Source organism: Pseudorca crassidens, chromosome 2 (assembly GCF_039906515.1).
Source record: "Pseudorca crassidens isolate mPseCra1 chromosome 2, mPseCra1.hap1, whole genome shotgun sequence".
Classification (NCBI taxonomy): domain Eukaryota; kingdom Metazoa; phylum Chordata; class Mammalia; order Artiodactyla; family Delphinidae; genus Pseudorca; species Pseudorca crassidens.
Genome location: NC_090297.1, coordinates 43,772,980 through 43,796,049, shown reverse-complemented (window position 1 = coordinate 43,796,049; position 23,070 = coordinate 43,772,980). Strand labels below are relative to the sequence as shown.

Here is a 23,070-nt window from a genome sequence, read left to right as displayed (position 1 = left end):
ATCTGATAAGGGGTTAACCTCCCGGATATGTGGGGAACTCCTACATCTCAATAGCAAAAAACTTATAACATGATTTAAAAATGAGCTAGGGACTTGAGTGGTCCTTAGCTCACAAAGATGTGCAAATGGTCGACAGGTATATGAAAAGATGCCTCAGAGGTCACTAATCATCAGGAAAATGCAAATCAGAACCACAATGAAGTATTGTGAGTTATTGCCTCACAACTATTGGGATGGCTATTATGAAAAGTAACAAAAGACAACAAGTGACATCGAGGATATGGAGAAATTGGAACCCTTGAACACTGTTGATGGAAATGCAAAATGGTGCAGCCATTATGAAAAACAGCATGGAGATTCCCCCAAAATTTAAACATAGAATGATCATATGATCCAGTGTTCCCACTTCTGAGCATTTATCCAAAAGAACTGAAATCAGCCTCTTGAAGAAATATTAGCACCTCCCCATGTTCATTGCAGCACTGTTCACAGAGTTTGTTTTTGACTATTCACAGTGTCAAAAATCAAACCCTGCATACTGAATAAAACAAGGCAGAAAGATGAGTTTATTGCAAGGCTTTCAACCTGCAAGTGAGGAAACTCAAGGCTACAAGGAGCGATGAGTTCTGAGTTGCTCGCAGACTAAGGGATTTTTATGGTGTAAGTGTGGAAGTTATTTGGTTTTTTTCAGCTGATTGGTTGCCTAGTGGTCTTCTTTCTTATTTGGATCAAGGTAGCTGAGTCAGGGGAACAAAGTCTAGAAATAGTGTGAACAGACTTGGTGTTTGAGGATTGGGTGGTATCCTCTGCTGATTTCTGAGAAGAGCTGTAAATTCCAGTAAGATTAGATTAAGTTTTCTTTATGTGCTTGCTTTGACCATCTCCATTTTGTCCCTGACATAAGTGACTCATTTTAGTTTGGTTCCACAACACTAACCAAGATGTGGAAACAACTTAAATATCATTGACAGGTGAATGGATAAAGAAAGTGTTATATATATATATATATATATATATATATATATATATATATATATATATATATATATACACACACACATACATATACATATATTTATTTATTTATTTATTTATTTATTTATGGGATACTACTCAGCCTTAAGAAAGAAGGAAATTCTGCAATATGCTACAACATGCATGAACTTTGAGGACATTATGCTAAGTGAAATGAACTAGTTATAGAAAGAGAAAGACTACATGATTTCACTTATATGAGGTACCTAAAATTGTCAAATTCATAGAATCTAGGAGAGGAATGATGGTTGCCAGGGGCTGGGCAGAAGGGGAAACTGGGAGTTACTAATCAAGGACATAAAGTTTCAGTTAAGCAAGATTAACAAGCTCTTAGAAATCTGCTGTACAACACTGTACATTGTACACATAGTCAACGATAATATATTTGTACACTTAAAAATTTGTTAAGGGCTTCCCTGGTGGCACAGTGGTTGAGAGGCCTCCTGCCCATGCAGGGGATACAGGTTCGTGCCCCGGTCTGGGAAGATCCCACATGCCGCGGAGCGGCTGGGCCAGTGAGCCATGGCTGCTGAGCCTGCGCGTCCGGAGCCTCCGGAACGGGAGACGCCACAACAGTGAGAGGCCCGCGTACCGCAAAAAAAAAAAAAAATTTGTTAAGAGGATAGATCTCATTTTAAGCGTCCTTAAACAAAGTGAAATTCAAACAAACAAAAATACAAAGTGACTGCAGCATTTTACATTCTGACCAGAAACGTATAAGGGTGCCAGTTTTTTTTTTTGCATCCTCAACACTTGCTACTGTTCGTCTTGTTGATTACAGCCATTCTAGTAATTTTATAGTGGTATCTCATTGTGGATTTTTATTTGCATTTCCCCGTGCTGGGTGTCTTTTTGTGTGCTCGTTACCTATCCATATGTCTTCTTTGGTGAAATGTCTACTCAAATACATTGCCCATTTTCTTAAATGTTATCTTCTTATTGTTGAGCTGTAGGTGTTCCCTATATGTTCTGGATACATGTCCATTGTGGTAAAGATGGCTTGCAAATATTTTCTCCCACCCTTCCCAAAATATATAAGCACTTTTTTTTTTTTTTTTTTAACATTTTATTTTATTTTAGTTTTGGCGGCATTGGGTGTTCATTGTGGTGCGCAGGCTTTTCATTGCGGTGGCTTCTCTTGTTGCAGAACACGGGCTCTAGACACACGGGCTTCAGTAATTGCAGCACAAGGGCTCAGTAGTTGCAGCGCACAGGCTCTAGGGAGCTAAGGCTTCAGTAGTTATGGCTCGCAGGCTCTAGAGCGTGGGCTCTAGAGCGCAGGCTCAGTAGTTGTGGTGCATAGGCTTAGTTGCTCCACGGCATGTGGGATCTTCCAGGACCAGGGATCAAATCTGTGTCCCCTGCATTGGCAGGCAGATTCTCAACCACTGCACCACCAGGGAAGTCCTATAATCACATTTTAAATGTTAATAAATATTACCAAATTGCTCTCCAAAGAGGAGGCATCAATTTATATTCCCACCAACAGCGTATGGCAGTGCTGGTTTCTCAGCACCATCACAAACACAGGATGCCAATCTTTGTTAATATGAAATGAAAAATATTGCACCGTTTTAACTTTGCCTTCCTTTAATGATTAGGAGGAGCATCTCACCATATATTTGTTGACAAGTGCTTTTGCTCTTCTAAGAATTGCATGTTCTTGTTGAAATCTTGCATTCTTCAGTTTTGCATCCCTTAAGCCCTAGTCATTATATTATTAAACATCCAGGGAATGTTGAACGAATGAAGTGTAATGTTGTGAAGAATAAATGAGATAATATATCTAAAGTACTAAACTCATAATTAGTGACCAATTAATATTATTAGTTGAATCTAAGTCTGGAGTCAGGAAGTGAGAACTATAATGCCCTTGAATTCTTTCCTCTAGGATCTGGGATGGTTGCTAGGATTCCAAGAGGCCTGGTTTCTCCTGGTCCTCTCACTGTGTGTTTTAGGGTAAATCACCTAACTTCTCGGACCTTCAGTTTCTCTGCAACAGTCTACAAGCTGTATCATGCTTATCAAAAAGGGTTATTAGGTGAAAAACATAAGATTAATTTACAATAAACATATATTCATGTATCACTTGAATAATTAAAATAAATATTTTTAAAAGTAAATGCAAGCATTTATAAGAATATAGGGGAATAAAACTACAGAGATAAGGACAGGCCTAAAAAAAGAAGCTAGCTGTCCTTTTGATGACATTATATTTCATTTAAAAATATGTGACCAACTTGGCCCAGCCTCTCTTTCATCTTTTCTCCAACGCTCTATCGCCCTCTACTGCTTAGGCTGTCTCATTTCAATGCAGTTCAACTCAGCAAATATGATTAAGGAAAAAATATTACATATTTGTGGCCCAGTCCCTGACTTTAGTTATCTACATTACCTTCAACCAAGTTCTGCTCTATTTTTGGTCCCGTGTCCAGCACAACAGATATAGAGCTCACAGTCTGGTTGGGACACAGACTTTCATGACTTTTGGGGCTTGACAAGAAACATTTCTAGAACAGGAATGACTCTGAGCTAGGCACTGTGCTAAGCATACTGCATACATGCAATTTTATTCCTACTGACAGCCATACAAGGGATCTTCTTTTTTTTTAATTTATTTAATTTATTTTTGGCTGCGTTGGGTCTTCATTGCTGTGTGTGGGCTTTCTCTAATTGTGGTGAGCAAGGGCTACTCTTTGTTGCAGTGTGCAGGCTTCTCATTGTGGTGGCTTCTCTTGTTGCAGAGCACGGGCTCTAGGCACGTGGGCTCAGTAGTTGTGGCTCACAGGCTCTAGAGTGCAGGCTCAGTAGTTGTGGCACAAGGGCTTAGTTGCTCTGCAGCATGTGGGATCTTCCCCGACCAGGGCTCAAACCCATGTCCCCTACATTGGCAGGTGGATTCTTAACCACTGCACCACCAGGGAAGCCCACAAGGGATCTTCATTTACAGAAGAGGAATCAGGCTCACAAATGTGATTGGGTCAAGGTCACAACTTAGTAAACATAGGACATAGACCCTGACTGAGCTCTGTCTGCCCTCCAAAGCCAGTCATCCCCTACTACATTATATCAGAATAGACCAAGTGGGGTGGAACACTGAAGTTAGAGGATCTAAATCTACTCTAGGAGTGTATGGTTGTTGCATCTGGGAAGACATTACAGAGGAGAAGTTCTCTGATTTGAGAAGGGTAGTCTACGCATCAAGAGCAATAGTAAACAGGGACACAAACCTGGGACCCATCCAGAGAACAGAAAGTTGGGTGGGATATGGGGGAGGAGAGGCAGGAGATGAGGCTAGAATCAGATTGTACAGGGTTTTGGAGGCCAGCCAAAGGAAGGTGAACTCAAAATCAAAGGTCGGGGCTTCTCTATCTGAGACATGTGTACTGAGGGAATCTCCCAAGGTGATTGGGGGTTTGAGAAACCACTAGTAAATGTGGCATAGCAACTGGAATGTGTTATGCTACGAAGGATGTATTATGGAATTGAATGTAAAAACAAATGAATTTTAAAATAAAACTGGGATTTCAAAGACATTTCCCACGTACAGTAAGCTGCTCTACAATAAGGACGTGGTTGGAAGTTGTCCACTCTCTGATGCCATTAGGGATAGGTTAATAATGAAGCCATTTGGGAAGCATTGCTATAGGTGATGGGAAACCATGGATTGAGCTCCACTGAGGGCTCTAGAGGAGGAATGGCTGGGACTCAAAGATGAATAGGAACTGACTGTCTTTGGAGAGCTTTCAGTCTAGGCACTATGGAACCAATGATTCTGAGCAGGAGAAAAAGCAAAAACCAGCTGAAGTTCCTCTCCTCTTTCCCATGTCTTTGACATGTTCCTCTTGCACCTCATTCTTTTATTTAAAAAAGATTTACAGCACAACTCTCTCACTTCCTGTGTGACCTTGGACAAGTTAACCTCTCTGTACCTCAGTTTCCTCATTGGGGGAATGGGGATAACAATAATTCCTACCCCATAGGGTCACAATGAGTGCCATGAGAATTAGTATAAAGCTTAGAATAGAATCTGGAACAAAGTTCAGCACTGTTTAAGCATTAGCTATTATAACAGTATTATTACTGCAACCAGTACAGCTACTGTGTTCCAGTTATCATCTTCCATAGCCATTCATTCCTTAGGTCATTCATGTTGGAGGCACGGGGTAGGTCTGGGAGGAAAGCAGAGATGAACCAGATTTTTCATTGCATTTATACAGACTTATGAACACTGGTTTGTCTAGCTACATCTGGCACATAGTAGGTGCTCAAAATACTTGCTGAATGAATAAACAAATGCCTTCCTACTAAACTGCAAGCTATTTAAAGGCAGGGGCCATACTTCCTAGCTGTTGTATTACTAAAACCAAGCACTTGGTGACGCACACAGAGGCGCTTAGGGAACACCGAATTAACGAATGAATGGAATCAATGACTGCAGGCAGAGAAGCATTAAGACCACAAGGCTGGGACAAAGTGCTGCAGAAAGACTGCTACCACTTTCAGGATTGGGCTGACCAGAGGGAAAGATGGGACGGCCAAAGACTAACAGCATGAGGACAGAGGAGAGCCTAGGCTCCGGGAACGGTGCTTTCCGGGCGCCCGGGTGACCGCGGACCTCGGCGGCACGCCGCTCCCAGGCCCCGCCCCTCCGCCGGCTCACGTGACCGTGAGGTGGGGTGGGGGGGGCGGGCGGCGTGGCCAGGGGCAGAGTGGCTGGGTGATTTTGGCTGGGCGAGCAAGAGCGATGGCGGGCGTGGTGGACTTCCAGGACGAGGAGCAGGTGAAGTCCTTTCTGGAGAACATGGAGGTGGAGTGCAACTACCAGTGTTACCGCGAGAAGAACCCGGACGGTGAGCGCCGCCTGCACGGCCCTAAGGACATGTGAGGGCTCGGTGCGCAGGGGCGGGGGGCTGGACGGGTCGCGCGAGCGACCTCTGAGAGGATCTGGAAGGAGCCGCGGGCCGGACACGCGGGGTCTGTAGGACGCGGACGGCTCTTTGTGTGTTGGGGAGGGGCAGGATGGGTTCCACGTGACTTGCGGGGCTCGCAGCCGGGGCTTACTCTGCCGGCACCGAGCCTAGAGGCCGGGCTGGAAAGAAGAGAAGCGCGCGGGCGCTTGGAGTAGAGGGACTGGGGCTACATCAGTGAACTGATAAAACGTCCTGTCCTCGTGGAGCTTACATTCTAGTAGGGGGTACTGGACAAGAAACATAAGAAAATAAATGAGATATTCTGTTAGAACGTAGTAAGTGCAATGGGAAGAAGAACTGACTGAGAGGTATCAGGAGTTCAGGAGGGCAATTTTAAATTGAGACGTCAGGGAGAATCATTGGGAGAGTGGCATTTGAACAGTGTTGAAAAAGGTAAGGGAGAATCATGCCAGGCAGAGGTAACAGCTAGTGAAAAGGCTCTAAGGCGTGAATGTGTCCCGTGTGTTCTGGGAACATTGAGTTGACTTCAGTGTGTGGGTGGATGGTGATGTCCAGAAGGGGCCACCCAGAGCAGCCAGTACCTTTGGGTGGTTTTCTTCTTCTTACTTCATTTTTATAAAGGGGAAAAAAAATGGCACTGGCCCTACCTTCAAATAGCTTGCAGTCTAGCTTGAAGCTGACCAACTACACAGAGTTGCTCTGCAGTGTAAGATGGCTTAAAAAGAACTCAGGGCTGTTCTTTGAGGGCTGGTCTATGCCCTGAGTGTAGGGAGATTTCACAGGAGTTGGAGTCACTGAGGAGCAGAATGGTTGGGGAAGACTTCTGGAAGAGGTCAGGAGGGATAGGCAAGTAGTGTTGATAAAATGGAGCAGAGGAAGAGAAGAAAATGCTCTTTTGAAAGGTTGAAGTCAGAATGTAGTCAGAAATAAGATTGACGGGGACCCTGGGCCACAGTGTGTCAGACCTTTTTTTTTTTTAACATCTTTATTGGAGTGTAATTGCTTTACAGTGGTGTGTTAGTTTCTGCTTTATAACAAAGTGAATCAGCTATACATACACATATATCCCCCACATCTCCTCCCCCTTGTGTCTCCCTCCCACCCCTCTAGGTGGTCACAAAGCACCCAGCTGATCTCCCTGTGCTATGCGGCTGCTTCCCACTAGCTATCTACCTTACATTTGGTAGTGTATATAAGTCCATGCCAGTCTCTCACTTCGTCCCAGCTTACCCTTCCCCCTCCCCATTCCTCAAGTCCATTCTCTACATCTGTGTCTTTATTCCTGTCTTGCCCCTAGGTTCTTCAGCACCATTTTTTTCCCCTAAGATTCCATATACATGTGTTAGCATACGGTATTTGTTTTTCTCTTTCTGACTTACTTCACTCTGTATGACAGACTCTAGGTCCATCCACCTCACTACAAATAACTCAATATCGTTTCTTTTTATGGCTGAGTAATATTCCATTGTATATATGTGCCACATCTTCTGTGTCCATTCATCTGTCGATGGATACTTAAGTTGCTTCCGTGTCCTGGCTATTGTAAATAGAGCTGCAATGAACATTGTGGTACATGACTCTTTCTGAATTATGGTTTTCTCAGGCTATATGCCCAGTAGTGGGATTGCTGGGTCATATGGTAGTTCTATGTTTAGTTTTCTAAGGAACCTCCATACTGTTCTCCATAGTGGCTGTATCAATTTACATTCCCACCAACAGTGCAAGAGGGTTCCCTTTTCTCCACACCCTCTCCAGCATTTATTGTTTCTAGATTTTTTGATGATGGCCATTCTGACTGGTGTGAGGTGATGCCTCATTGTAGTTTTGATTTGCATTTCTCTAATGATTAGTGATGTTGAGCATCCTTTCATGTTTTTGTTGGCAATCTGTATATCTTTGGAGAAATGTCTATTTAGGTCTTCTGCCCATTTTTGGATTGGGTTGTTTGTTTTTTTGATATTGAGCTGCATGAGCTGCTTGTAAATTTTGGAGATTAATCCTTTGTCAGTTGCTTCATTTGCAAATATTTTCTCCCATTCTGAGGGTTGTCTTTTCGTCTTGTTTATGGAGTGTTTCAGACCTTGAATGCTACGGAAAGGCATTTATACTTTATTCTGTAGGCAGTGGAGAGCCATACATGCTTTTGTACTCTGGAGATGTACGGAGCAGTGAAGTAGGGGAGGGTGGGCATATAAGAAGGGCAGGCTGCGGCACTTTAGAAGGAGAGCCTGAGAGGAGGCTGTAGTTACTATAGCTACTTCTATATTAGTGTTCAAAATCATCATTTCTCACCTGGATTACTGAAATAGCCTTCTAACTTGGCTCTCCATTTGCACTGTCACTCACTTAAGATCTATTCTCAACTCACAGACTGATGTTTAAATTTTTATTTTGTTATTTTAAATGTTTATTCGTTTTTTAAATGACAAAATAACACATTTTTGTTATTATCAGTGTTGGAGTATGTCCCTTCACACTTAACTTACTCCATATTCATCCAGACACATACAAACATATATATTAGAATGACCTTTTAAAAATGCAAATCGGGGGCTTCCCTGGTGGCGCAGTGGTTCAGGATCCGCCTGCCGATGCAGGGGACACGTGTTTGTGCCCCAGTCCGGGAAGATCCCACATGCCGAGGAGCGGCTGGGCCCGTGAGCCATGGCCGCTGAGCCCGTGAGCCATGGCCGCTGAGCCTGCGCGTCCAGAGCCTGTACTCCACAATGGGAGAGGCCACAACAGTGACAGGCCCGCGTACAGCAAAAAAAAAAAAAAAAAAAAACCCAAATCGAATCGTATTGCTTCCCTTCTTAAAACCCTCCAGTGGTTTGCCATTGACTTGGAGTAAAATCCCAATTTCTTCCTATCTTCTACAAGGCCCTGTGATTGGTCCCTACCTTCTCCTCACTTCCTGCCTCTTTCTTCCTGGATCCAGCCACATTATACCTTATTTGTGCCAAGCTTATTCCCTCTTTTGGGTCTTTTTATTTACTGTTCCTTGTGCCTGAGACTTTCTGCCTCCTTCCCATTTCATTGTCTTTAAATAGCTAGTTCATTCATGTTATTCACATCTCAGCTCACGCATCGAAGTCCCCAATAAGGCCCTCCCTGATCTTGCCCAGTCTGTGTTAACCATTCCCCCAACATGCACAACGAACTATCTTATCATCCTGTTATAGTTCAGTCATATTTGTTTATTAAGATTTGAATGCATCTTGCTAACCTATTTACTTATTTATTGTATTTCCTCCTCTACAATGTAATTTTTAGGCAGGCAAGTGACTGTGTTCCCAGCAACTAAAGCAGTGCCTTGTACATTGATGCAGATAGATGCTCAAATATTCGTTGAATGAAAATGAACAAGAGATGGGTGTTATTGTGGATGAAAAAAAAGGGACAGAGGAGAGAGATGTTAAGGAGGGACCAGAGACTGCCAAGGAGAGGGAGTCTACTTCCAACTCCTTTGGTAGCTGCCATTTCGACTCTTTCTTCTTAATGTACCCAGCCTGGCCAAGGATTAAGGTATAGTCATCAAAGCATCCCTTTCTTGCAGCTATGAAGACCAGCCCATGGACCCTGTTGGTTCTCACTGTTTTACTGCTGAGCTTCCTGAGAAGTTCCAAAGCTAGCAGAGTTTCATTATAGAAGCCAGTGCATCTTTGGGCGGAACAGAGGGCCGGTGAGTGGTGGAGCCAGTGTGGGGCCAAGGTCTCCACAGTCTGTACATTGCTCAGTCCTAGGCTGAGGGCGGACAGTGCCATTTGTAGGAGTGGCTGAACACTACCTGCGCTCTTTAGGAGAGAGGCTGGTCCTCAATAAAAGGCACATCTGGCCTGCCACACCTAGACCCTCCCCACTGCCCCAGACTTGAACAGCGGCTTTTGCCCTTTCCTCACAGGTTGCTATCGGCTGGTGGACTATTTGGAAGGGATCCAGAAGAATTTTGATGAGGCTGCCAAGGTGTTGAAGTTCAACTGTGAAGAGAACAAACACAGTGATAGCTGCTACAAACTGGGGGCCTATTATGTGACTGGGAAAGGTAAGGAGGGGCCTGCTTTCTTTGGTCCTTATCATTGATGGTAGTGCTGACATCACGTCCTGAGGCTCATACTGAGCCCTCTTTACAGAAGGGTCCTCACAGGCATTGGGGAAGCATGTTGTAGGAAAATTTGGAGTCAAGAGTTTAGCAAAGTGATGGAGGGACGAGCACAGCCTTTCAAGTCAGGCAGACCTTAAGGAATGCTGTTTGCAAGTAGTGGGACCTTGAGCCGGTCACATTAACTCTGTGCGTCAGTTATATCACCTGTAAAATGGAGAAAAAAATAGTACTTGCTTCACAGGTTTGTTGTGAGGATTAAATAAGGTGATGTAGGTAAAGGCATCAGCATGTGCCTGGCACAGAGGAAGGGACCAATAATTAATTCCTTTCCATCTGCTTTTCTCCTCATGACCTAATTGCAGTTGGTATTCAGTAGTGTTTAAGTTATCTATTGCTAAATAACAAATTATCCCAACAAACCTATCATTTCACATAGTTTCTGTGGGTCAGGAATTTGGGAGTGGCTGAGCTGTGTGCCTCAGGGTCTCTCAGTGAGGTTGCAGTCAAGACATTAGCCAGGGAGCCAGGGCTGTAGTCCTTTGACGGTTTGACTGGAACCAGAGTTTCCAATCCTAAGCTGGCTCACTTACACGGCTGTTGGTGAAAGCTTCTGTTCCTTGCCAGCTGTTGTCAGGAGACCTCAGTTCCTTGTCACATGGATCTCTTCATGGGCTACTTGTATGTCCTGGTGACATGGCATCTGGCTTCCTCCAGAGTGAGTGATCCAAAGAGGGAGCAAGATGGAATCCACAGTGTCTTTTATACTATACCCTTGGAAGTCACACACTTTTCATTTCTATTCCACTCTGTTTATTAGAAATGAGTCAGTAAGTTTAGCTTACACTAATTGGAGAAAACTTAAATTCCACCTGTTGAAAGAAGGAATATCAAGAATTTATGGGCTGGGACTTCCCTGGTGGCGCAGTGGTTAAGAATCTGCCTGCCAGTGCAGGGGACACGGGTTCAAGCCCTGGTCCAGGAAGATCCCATGTGCTGTGGAGCAACTAAGCCTTGCTCCACAACTACTGAGCCTGTGCTCTAGAGCCTGTGAGCTACAACTATTGAACCTGCATGCCACAACTACTGAACCTGTGTGCCACAACTACTGAAGCCCACACGACTAGATCCCATGTTCCGCAGCAAGAGAAGCCACCGCAATGAGAGGCCTGCATGCCACAACGAAGAGTAGCCCCTGCTCGCCACCACAACTAGAGAAAGCCCGTGCACAGCAACGAAGACCCAACGCAGCCAAAAATAAATTTATTTAAATAAATGAATTAAATAAATTAAAAAAAAAATTTATGGGCATATTTTAAAACCACCACAAATAGGGAATATGACCTTAGACAGGCAATTCTTTTTTTGCTCACTAGATCATGAGCTCCTTGAGGATGATCCCTTGTTCCCAGTACCCAGTGAAGCCTGGTTAGAAGGATGTTCAGTGAAAGTTTGATCAAGAGGATGTCTTTTAAAATCTCTGGAGCTGTGTGGGCTATTTCTCCCTTCACATGGGACATGGGGTCTATGGTAGTCTCAAAGTTGAAGAAAGTTTAGCATTAATAGGAATATCAGGTTCCCTTGCTTGAACAGAGGAGCATTTCTTTGGCCTAGTAACTCTCCTAGTATCTTTTCCTAAGGAAATAACTGGAAATGCAAATAAAGATTATATGCAAAGATTCTCACCCGAGCATTATCTATCCGGCAGAATTTTATTTTCATTAATTTATAATTTATAAGTAATATATAACTGCATTATATTAATTATTTTTTTAAAAAATCTGGGCTTCCCTGGTGGTGCAGTGGTTGGGAGTCCACCTGCCGATGCAGGGGACACAAGTTCGTGCCCCGGTCCGGGAAGATCCCACATGCTGCAGAGCGGCTGGGCCCGTGAGCCATGGCCGCTGAGCCTGCGCGTCCGGAGCCTGTGCTCCGCAATGGGAGAGGCCACAACAGTGAGAGGCCCACATACCACAAAAAAAAAAAAATCTATGTGCCAACAGTAGCAGTTTAGTTAAATAAATAATGTTACTTCCAGCAGCTGGAATGTTATTTAGCCCATTAAAAAATAATGTTTTGGGACTTCCCTTGTGGCGCAGTGGTTAAGAATCTTCCTGCTGATGCAGGGGACACAGGTTCGAGCCCTGGTCTGGGAAGATCCCACATGCCGCGGAGCAACTAAGCCTGTGTACCACAACTACTGAGCCTGTGCTCTAGAGCCTGCAAGCCACAACTGCTGAGCCCGCGTGCCACAACTACTGAACCTGCACGCCTAGAGCCTGTGCTCCGCAACAAGAGAAGCCACCGCGTTGAGAAGCCCACGCACCTCAACAAAGAGTAGCCCCTACTTGCCACAACTAGAGAGAGCCTGTGTGCAGCAATGAAGAACCAATGCAGCCGAAAATAAATAAATATATTTTTTAAATAAATAAATTTATTTATTTATTTAATAAATAAATAAATAAATAAATAGTGTTTCTACATAAGCAGAACACTCTGCTGACATAAATCACAGCGAGATCCTTTTTGACCCACCTCCTAGAGTAAGGGAAATAAAAGCAAAAATAAACAAATAGGACCTAATGAAAGTTAAAAGTTTTTGCACAGCAAAGGAAACCATAAACAAGAAGAAAAGACAACCCTCAGAATGGGAGAAAATATTTGCAAACAAAACGACCGACAAAGGATTAATCTCCAAAATATACAAGCAGCTCATGCAGCTCAATATCAAAAAAGCAAACAATCCAATCCAAAAATGGGCAGAAGGCCTAAATAGACATTTCTCCAAAGAAGATATACAGATTGCCAACAAACACATGAAAATATGCTCAACATCACTAATCATTAGAGAAATGCAAGTCAAAACTACAATGAGGTATCACCTCACACCGGTCAGAATGGCCATCATCAAAAAATCTAGAAACAATAAATGCTGGAGAGGGTGTGGAGAAAAGGGAACCCTCTTGCACTGTTGGTGGGAATGTAAATTGATAACAGCCACTATAGAGAACAGTATGGAGGTCCCTTAAAAAACTACAAATAGAACTACCATATGACCCAGCAATCCCACTACTGGGCATATACCTTGAGAAAACCATAATTCAAAAAGAGACATGGGCTTCCCTGGTGGCGCAGTGGTTGGGAGTCCGCCTGCCGATTCAGGGGACGTGGGTTCGTGCCCCGGTCCAGGAGGATCCCACATGCCGCAGAGCAGCTAGGCCCGTGAGCCACGGCTGCTGAGCCTGCGTGTCCGGAGCCTGTGCTCCGCAACGGGAGAGGCCACAGAGTGAGAGGCCCCCGTACCGCAGAAGAAAAAAAAAAAGAGAGAGAGACATGTACCATGATGTTCATTGCAGCACTGTTTACAACAGCCAGGACATGGAAGCAACCAAAATGTCCATCAACAGATGAATGGATAAAGAAGATGTGGCACATACATACAATGGAATATTACTCAGCCATAAAAAGGAATGAAATTGAGTTATTTTCAGTGAGGTGGATGGACCCAGAATCTGTCATACAGAGTGAAGGAAGTCAGAGCAAAACAAATACCGTATGCTAACACGTATATATGGAATCTACAACGTGGTACTGTTGAACCTAGTGGCAGGACAGGAATAAAGACGCAGACCTAGAGAATGGACTTGAGGACACAGTGGGAAAGGGGAAGCTGGGATGAAGTGAGAGAGTAGCATTGACATATGTACACAACCAAATGTAAAATGAATGGCTTGTGGGAAGCTGCTGCATAGCACAAGGAGATCAACTTGATGCTTTGTGACAGCCTAGAGGCGTGGGATAGGGAGGGTGGGAGGGAGGCTCAAGAGGGAGGGGATATGGGGATATATGTATATGTATAGCTGATTCACTTTGTTGTACAGCAGAAACCAACACAACATTGTAAAGCAATTATACTCCAATAAAGATGTGAAAAAAGAAAAAATATATATTTTTAAATAATTTTTGTTGACATCAGGAAAGATTTATGATACAATGTTCAGTGAAGAAAGCAGAACACAAAGTTACGTATGATGTGAACTCAGCTATATAATATACTGTGCAAAAATAAAAATGTTCCTAGTTGTTTAGTCTCTGAATTTGTGTCTTGGTAAAGTTTTGGGTTCCTTTTGTCTTTATATCATATTTTACTACATTTTCCACAGGGACTTTTAGTTCCTTATTGAATTAAGGAGAACAAAAGAGGTTGTGGAGGTTGTGAAATTATTTTCCCTTCTCTTTGACAAACTTATATGATTAATGGTTGTGCACTGAGACTTTTTTCTTTCTTAAGTGCTCCTTTGTTGAGCAAATTTTTAGTATTTACTCTGTACAGTGAAGCAAAGATGGACCAGTGTGGGGGAAGAAATCTTTTTTTTTTACCCCCTCCCCAGGGAAGAAGTATTTATACTAATACCTGTTAACCTGGGAGAGCTTGATAAGTATCTTTTTGTCGTTGTTATTGTTGTTTTTGCGGTACACGGGCCTCTCACCGCTGCGGCCTCTCCCGCCGCGGAGCATAGGCTCTGGACGTGCAGGCCCAGCAGCCACGGCCCACGAGCCCAGCTGCTCCACGGCATGTGGGATCCTCCCAGATCGGGGCACAAACCAGCGTCCCCCACATCAGCAGGCGGACTCTCAACCACTGCGCCACCAGGGAAGCCCCGATAAGTATCTTTATAGAGAGACATGTAAAGTACTTTGGGGGTTCAGTTCTGGGAGCATGTCATCATCAGGGGGTGCTGAGAGGAGGAGGCATTGAAACTGGTTCTTAAAGGACAGAGCAGATTTTATTTGCTGGAGGTAGAATAGAGTTATGTCTTCTCTTCAGAATAGAGAGCAGGTAAGCAGGTGAAAGAACACAAGAGTGTTTAGAGAATAATACTTAATCCTCTGTTAAGCTGACGTTGTTAAATAATTTCCTCGAGGTCGGGTGTCGTCACAGGAGATCCCATTAGCTGATCTTTGCTACTCAGACTCTTTTGGATTGTTAGTTAGGAGACCTTGGGCCCTGCCATGTCTAAAAGCCAATACTGTTGACCCCCCTGCCTAGTTCTGAGCCTAAGAATTTGCCCTCTGTTCTGAAAACACACCCAGTGTCCTTTCTTGACAAAGACTGGTTAATAACTCTTTTATCAAGGATAGCTTGGGGCAGGGGGGAAGAGTGGGAGGTCACTTTTCATCCTGAGCACTAATGGACAGTGTGGTATCAGGCAAGGCATTTTCCTTCCCTGAGCTACAAATACCTCAGTGACAAGATTGGAGTAATAAGGTCAGCTCACACCTTATTCATAGGATTTTTCTAAGCATCAAATGAACTCACACGTGACTGCTTTGTTAAATTGTAAAACATTCTGTCAGTGTGAACAGGTCTGGTTTGTGTTGGTTGCTGCAGAAGTTACCTTGGATTGAACACTTAGAGTGTCCCAAGGTATTTTGCCCAGGTGTTTTCATCAGTGAAATCAGCTTTGAACTATTTTTGTGAAGCCATTTAAAAGGAAGGGGAAAGTAATTCTGATACATCTCTTTGATGAAATATTCTTAATAAAACATATGAAGATGGGTTTCTAATGGGGAGTGAAGAACAAACACATGATTACAACATGTAAAAACAAGACCAAACTACATTGAAAAGGTAGTAGGAGGAAATACACCAAAAATTAATAGTGGTGGTCTCTAGGATGTGGCAGTGAATAACTTAGTGATGATAATTGCAAACAAACCTTTATCTCTAGGCAAAACCACTCGAGACTGCATATAGTTGACTGTTTACTGGAAAATTTGACTTGGAGTTCTTACAGGCATCGCAAACTTAACAAATCCAATATAGAAATCTTAATTGTTTTCTTTTCCTCCCACATATTGCACCCCTTTTGTCTTCCAGTTTAGCAAGTGGTATCTCTCCCTACCTAGTAGCTTGTGGCCAGTTTAGCTCTAAAATATGTTTCAGATCTGTCCTGTCTCTCCCTTTCCTGCTACCATATTTATCCAAGCCACCTTCGTCTCCTGCTTCATTAATGCAGGTATCTAATCTTTCCATAAGGCAACTAAAATGAACTTTTAAGGACATAAACCATGGATTCAATAAAATATATGAAGCAACTATTTTCAGACATTGGAAAATAGGCAGTGCAGTACAGTGATCCCTGAGAAAAGGGAAATACACAGGATGAGCCCCATGAATGATTGCTTTGGCTTTTTGCCTGGAGGTACTTTTCAGACTAGGCACAAAGAGGTGGAAGCCAAGTAGAGTATGATAGTCTTGCTGAACTGATGAGGCAGAGGTCAGAGTTTCTGGCCACTGAGGCTGCCAGAGTTTGCAGGACAGGATACCAGAGAAGAAGGAGCTACACAGAGAAGGAGCTCCAGATAGCCACATAGGGGTGCTCTTAAGTCTTTGGCTCAGTGTTAAGCTGCACATGCATAGGAGGAGACTCTGAGAGACCTTGCAGTGAAAAGCTACTGGGGAGGTGTGAACTGAAAAGAGACTCCAGAGGTTTCACAGTGTTGGGAGTTGTTTGAATTCCACCAGCCAGAGTGGAATTGAATACAGACTGCAGAAAGGTTCCAAAACTTAGAAACAAGCCTCAAAAGGATCAGGCTGATTCACCAGTGAATTAGTTACTTGTGAGAACAAAACTCAACAGTCTTTAGTAAAAGGTGAAAGATTTATGTGATCTGAAGAGAAACCAGAGTATAACAGTCTTTAAATGAATACAACAAACCAGAGTGAACAAAGTAGCATCTACAATGTCCAGCATAAAGTAAGAAATTGCTAAACAGAAAAAAAGCAGTCAATAGAAACAGACCCAGATGTAACAGGGATGTTGGAATTAGCAGTCAAATATTTTTAAACAAGGAAAATAAATTTATTAAAGGGTTTAAATAAAAGATGGACACAATGAATGAACAGATGGGAAGTCTCATCACAGAAATTGAAACTATTAAAAAGAACCAAATGAAATCCTGCAATTGAAAAACATAATATTTGAAATGAAAAATTCACTGGACAGGCTTAATAGCAAATTGGACATACCAGAAGGAAATAATCAGTGAATTTGAAAGATCGGTGAACTTGAAGACAGGATTGAAGATGTTATGTAAACTGAAACACTGAGAGAGAAAAAGCAAAACACAGAGCCTCATCCTGTGGGGTTCACTATCCCTTAATCTAACATAACGTATATTGGAGTCCAGAAAGAGAAGAGATTGGGGCAGAAAAAAGTATTTGAAGAAATAACAGTATAAAATTTCCAAATTTGATGAAAAATATCACTCCACAGATCCATGAAGCTTACTGGATCCAAACAGGATAACCAATGAAATCATACCTAGACACATTATTACCATTTGCTGAAAGCCAAAGGTAAAGAGAAAATCTTAAAAGCAGTCAGAGAAAAAGACACATTGAGGGGAACATTGGTGAGAATAATCACTGACTTCTCATCAGAAGTAATGTAAGCCAGAAGACAAAAGAACATCTTTTAAATGCTGAAAGAAAAAAACTGTCAAACTTGAATCCTACTTTATTGAAAATATTTTTTTTACATCTTTATTGGAGTATAATTGCTTTACAATGGTATGTTAGTTTCTGCTTTATAACGAAGTGAATCAGTTATACATATACATATGTTCCCATATCTCTTCCCTCTTGCGTCTCCCTCCCTCCCACCCTCCCTATCCCACCCCTGAAAATATTTTTTTAAATGAAGATGGGGAATTCCCTGGCAGTCCAAGGGTTAGGACTCCACGCTCTCACTGCCGAGGGCCCTGGTTCAGTCCCCAGTCAGGGAACTAAATCCCACAAACTGCGTGGCACAGCCAAAAAGATAAATAAATAAATGAAATAAATTCATTTTCAGATAAACAAAAGCTGAGTGAATGAGTCGCTGGCAGACCTACACTACAAGAAAAGTTAAGAAAAGTTGTTTGGGTAGAAGGAAAATGATAAAAAGGTGGACACTAGGATCCATACAAAAGAAGAAAGCACACTGGAATATACATGTAAATGTAAGAATTTTTTCCTCATTTCTTAATGTCTTTAAAAAACTAAAGCAAAAATAATAGTTATGGGCTTCCCTGGTTGAGAGTGGTTGAGAGTCCGCCTGCCGATGCAGGGGACACGGGTTCGTGCCCCGGTCCGGGAAGATCCCACATGCCGCAGAGCGGCTGGGCCCGTGAGCCATGGCCACTGAGCCTGCGCGTCTGGAGCCTGTGCTCTGCAACAGGAGAGGCCACAGCAGTGAGAGGCCTGCGTACCGCAAAAAAAAAAAAAAAAAAAGCTTGACTTAAAAAAATAATAGTTATATGTTATGGGGCTTACACTATATAGAAGTCAAACAAATAAGTAATATATTTAGAAGTAAAACATGACAGCAGTCGTACAAAGGATAGAAATGTGTTAAATGAACGTGTACTATTGTAAGGTTCTTACATTATATGTGAAGTGCTGTAATATTAATTCTTGGTAGATTGTGATTAAGTATACATAGTATTTTCACTAGGTAAACTACTGATAAAAGAAGTATTACTAAAAAGCCAATGATGAGAATGAAATGGACTATTAGAAATATACAATTCAAAAGAATTGTAAGAAAGGGAAAAAAGGAACAAAAAACATTTGGGACAAATGGGAAACAAATAAGGTTGTAGACTTAAACCCAGCTATATCAAGAATTGTATTAAATCTAAGTAAACACTCCAGTAAAAGGCATAGGTTTATCAGGCTGGATATAAAAGCAAGACCTAATTATATACTGTTTAAATAGAAAGGTGGCAAGAATGCATTCTCAAAACTGAAAGAACTCAGAGGCTGTAGAAGCTATACGCTTTTCTAGAAAAATCTATCTGATAATCAGTAAGTAGGTGAATCAAGAGAAATAATTCAGAAATGGAGGAGCTCTGATGAAAAGACTGGTGATGAGCAGAATCCCATTTAGAATGAATGTTGGGCTAATTAGGGTAACTGAATAGAATGTAAATAATATAAACCTTTATGGCATAAAAATGCCACAGCATTTACTGAGCACTTATTACGTACTAGGCTCTTTGTAATGACACATTTAAGCTTCCAGAATATGAAGTAGATACTATTGTCCTTATTTTACAGATGAGGAAAACTGAGGCTTTGTAGAGTTTAAGTAACTTGTCTAAGCTCACACTGCCAGCAAGTAATGGAGCCAGGACTGGTGCCTGGGTTTTCTGGCTGCAGAGCCCAGGCTTCGGTAACCACTGTGCTCTGTGTCTCCCGAAGTTGAAATAACATATCTAACAAAAAATAGAAAGCAGGGCAAGAGAGGTAGGGAGAAGTGTGAGGTGACAACATCCCCATGAGTCAATACTGTCTGAAATTTGGTTAAAAAAAAAAACAAAACAGTGATGCTAACCTTTTAATAATCTATAACTCTAGGGGCTCATTTAGGAAATTTCTCTGTTGAAATATTCATTTGAAGTTAGCAGTTTCTTCAGTTTCACTTCAGTTTGGTTGTCTTAACGATAAATACAAGTAAAATCAAAGTTAAATTTTTTATTTACAAGTAGCACGGGTAATCCAGTTTTTCAGAATACACCTGATCCTTGAACAACATGGGTTTGAACTATGCAGGTCCACTTACAGGTATATTTTTTTTCAATAATTAATACTATAGTAGTACTACACAGTCCTCTGCTGGTTGAGTCTGCCAATGTGGAGGAGCCACATTTAGGGAGGGCTGACTCTTAAGTTATTCTTGGATTTTTGGTTGTGTGGGCGCCCCTAACCCTCATATCATTCAAGGGTCAACTCTGCTTCTGTCTAGCTGTCCATTCAGCCAGCTGACATTTAATTTGAACACATGCTATGAAGATGACTGGCATGGTGTCCTCTTAATGATAATGATAGTTATTTCTAGGTGGTATGTTTGGAATGATTTTAAAAACGTTGAGATACTTAAAATGTTTCTCTTTTTGAGATTGGAGATTTGAAATGTTCCATTAAAAAACAAAACAAAGAAAAAAGTGAGCCCTGTCATCACCTCTCCTTAAAATGATCCATTAGCAGTTTCCCATTGCTCCTAGGATTAAGTGCAAGGTCCTTAAGGAGACCCATCAGACACTCCATGATCTGGCCCCTGCCTGCCCTCCAGCCTCCCTTCCTTAGCGATTTCTGGGTTCTAGCCACATGGGCTCCTTTTCTCTTTGTATCCTATTCCTGCTGCCTGGAACAATTTTCTTTGCCTTTTTCTTTTCTTTTCTTTTCTTTTTCTCCACTACATATTTTATTTTCTTTTCCTTCTTTTTTCCATTATATCACAGCTCAAATGTCCCTTCTTTGGGGAAGCTTTCCTTTTTTTAAATTAAATTTTATTTTATTTTTGGCTGCATTGGGTCTTCGTTGCTGCACCCAAGCTGTCTCTAGTTGTGGTGAGTGGGGGCTACTCTTCATTGCGGTGCGCGGGCTTCTCATTGCAGTGGCTTCTCTTGTTGTGGAGCACGGGCTCTAGGCACGCGGGCTTCAGTAGTTGCGGCTCACGGGCTCAGTAATTGTGGCTCGCGGGCTCTAGAGCACAGGCTCAGTAGTTGTGGCACATGAGCTTAGTTGCTCTGAGGCATGTGGGATCTTTCCAGACCAGGGCTCGAGCCAGTGTCCCCTGCATTGGCAGGCGGATTCTTAACCACTGCGCCACCAGGGAAGTCCCTGGGGAAGCTTTCCTTGACCTTGCCTCCTAGTTCAGAGCCCTGATACATTCTCATAGCATTCTGTACTTTTTCTCCATATGCTTGTCACACTTATAATCATACATTTACTTGTGTGCTTGTTTAATGTCTGTCTCATTAGACCACAGGATTCACAAAGGCAGGGACAGCATCTGTTCCTTAGAACCTAGCATATTAATTGGCAGATAATACACATTCAGTATATATTAAAATTAAGCGTTTAATGAAGTGCTTATAAGATCCTATGATCTTGCTGTTACCCCCAGAGGTAGATATTATCATTTCACCCTTTTTACCTGTTTAAGCTTCCTTATAAGATACCATTTGAACAGAAGATTCCATGGCTAAAAAAGCTGGAAAGTCTGTGCAGTATACCAGGCCATCTTCTTTTCGTGCTGCCTTAGTTCAAAGTTTATAAACTATATTCAGGAATTGCTCCCTGACTTTGGCCTGAGACATTCAGGTTCTGCCCTGGCTTAGGTTGACTTTTTTTTCCTTCCTCCCAGGTGGACTAACCCAGGATCTGAAAGCTGCCTCCAGCTGCTTTCTGATGGCATGTGAGAAGCCGGGAAAGAAGTCCTTGGAGGCATGCCACAACGTTGGTCTCCTGGCACATGATGGACAGGTCAATGAGGATGGCCAGCCCGATCTGGAGAGGGCCAGAGACTACTACACAAGGGCCTGTGATGGCAGCTATGCCTCTAGCTGCTTCAACCTCAGTACCATGTTCCTGCAGGGCGCCCCCGGCTTTCCCAAGGACATGGGCCTGGCATGCAAATACTCAATGAAAGCCTGTGACCTAGGCCATGTCTGGGCCTGTGCCAATGCCAGCCGCATGTACAAGCTGGGGGATGGTGTCGATAAGGACGAAGCTAAGGCTGAAGAGCTAAAAAGTCGGGCCCGACAGCTGCACAAAGAGCAGCAGAAAAATGTCCAGCCTGTAACGTTTGGGTAGTGTGGCCGCCCTCCTAGGCAGCAGTCAGCCTGAGGCTGGCACCTCCTACTTCTGATGCAGCCCTTGGAGGTCGACCTGCTGGAGCAGAAATCCCTGCTGGGATTTAATATCAATAACTCTGATTGTATAGACCCATTGCCCCAGAGTGTCACCTACGGGGATATAGTCTGAAATGTGTACTTCAATCAGTATTCCTTTATCTGGTGTGATCCACATTGATGGGATTTTGGTTCTCAAACTCTTGCAGCTCTGTGAAAAACAGCAAACCAGTGAGCCATAGAGATTGGAGGGGTGGGCAGGAGAGACAGAGCAGGGAGTTGGAAAAATTAGCAGCCACAGGGCCTGAAAGAATCAGACATCATCATCATTATCATCATTATTTTAGTTGGGAGGGCTTAAAAAATCAGAAAGTATCTTGATTTACATAATAGCGGGTTTAAGGAGCTAAGAACAGTTAAATAGTCAATGACTGCCACCCTCTGACTTAATCGTTGGTGTGGGCTTCCTTTTTGCCTTTAGAGTCAGATCTTTCAGCAAATTCAGAGATTGGGAGTTACGTGTGACGTAACAGTTAAAGGCCATTATGCTTCAGGGTTGCTAAAGAGGATACAACATAAGCCTTCCTTTAGTGGAGACATTCACACGTTAAAAATTAACATCCCCAGGCTACTCATCTGGCACAGCTAATAAGGTAACTTCAGCTAGGGATTTGTATGCAAGGGTTGGTGATACGTTTTGTCCCTCAGAGCTGAACCTTTTTAATTGTCCCTGTGAATAAACTATTTTGATTGATTAGTAGTTTGTGTTATTAGTGTTCGCTCCAGATTCTTGGTAAGGTAGAGATTATGTTCTTTGTGGTGGTTGTGCCTTTTAAGAATGTTTGCTTTTTCTGTTATCTTCCTTACTTGACACTAGGGGGCGAGCTTGTCATTTGCCAGCTGATGACATGATCATTATTTCTGTCATCACAATGTTTTCGGGCTTTCAGTTTTGCAACGTGTATTGGAGAGGATGTGGAGAAATCGAAAGCCTTATACATTGTTGGTGGGAATGTAAAATGGTGCAGCCACTATGGAAAACAATATGGCGATTCCTCAAAAAATTAAACATAGAATTACCATATGGTCTAGTAATTCTACTTTTGGGTATATATCCAAAAGAATTTATAGCAGGGTCTCCAAGAAGTATTTGTACACCCATGTTCATAGCAGCATTCACAAAAGCCAGAAGGTGGAAACAGGGACTTCCCAGGTGGCACAGTGGTTAAGAATCCACCTGCCAGTGTAGGGGACACGGGTTCGAGCCCTGGTCCAGGAAGATCCCACATGCCGCAGAGCAGCTAAGCCCGCATGCCA

General features: G+C 42.7%; 1 protein-coding gene across 1 annotated transcript; it reads left to right on the top strand.

Annotated features, from left to right (window-relative positions):
• The first annotated feature begins 5,705 nt into the window (after window positions 1-5,705).
• On the top strand, window positions 5,706-22,510 carry COA7 (cytochrome c oxidase assembly factor 7). Its single transcript, XM_067726153.1, has 3 exons — window positions 5,706-5,888; window positions 9,871-10,011; window positions 21,267-22,510. The coding sequence occupies exons 1-3, from the start codon at window positions 5,783-5,785 to the stop codon at window positions 21,713-21,715; spliced, it is 696 nt and encodes a 231-aa protein (XP_067582254.1). The 5' UTR covers window positions 5,706-5,782; the 3' UTR covers window positions 21,716-22,510.
• Window positions 22,511-23,070: the final 560 nt, after the last annotated feature.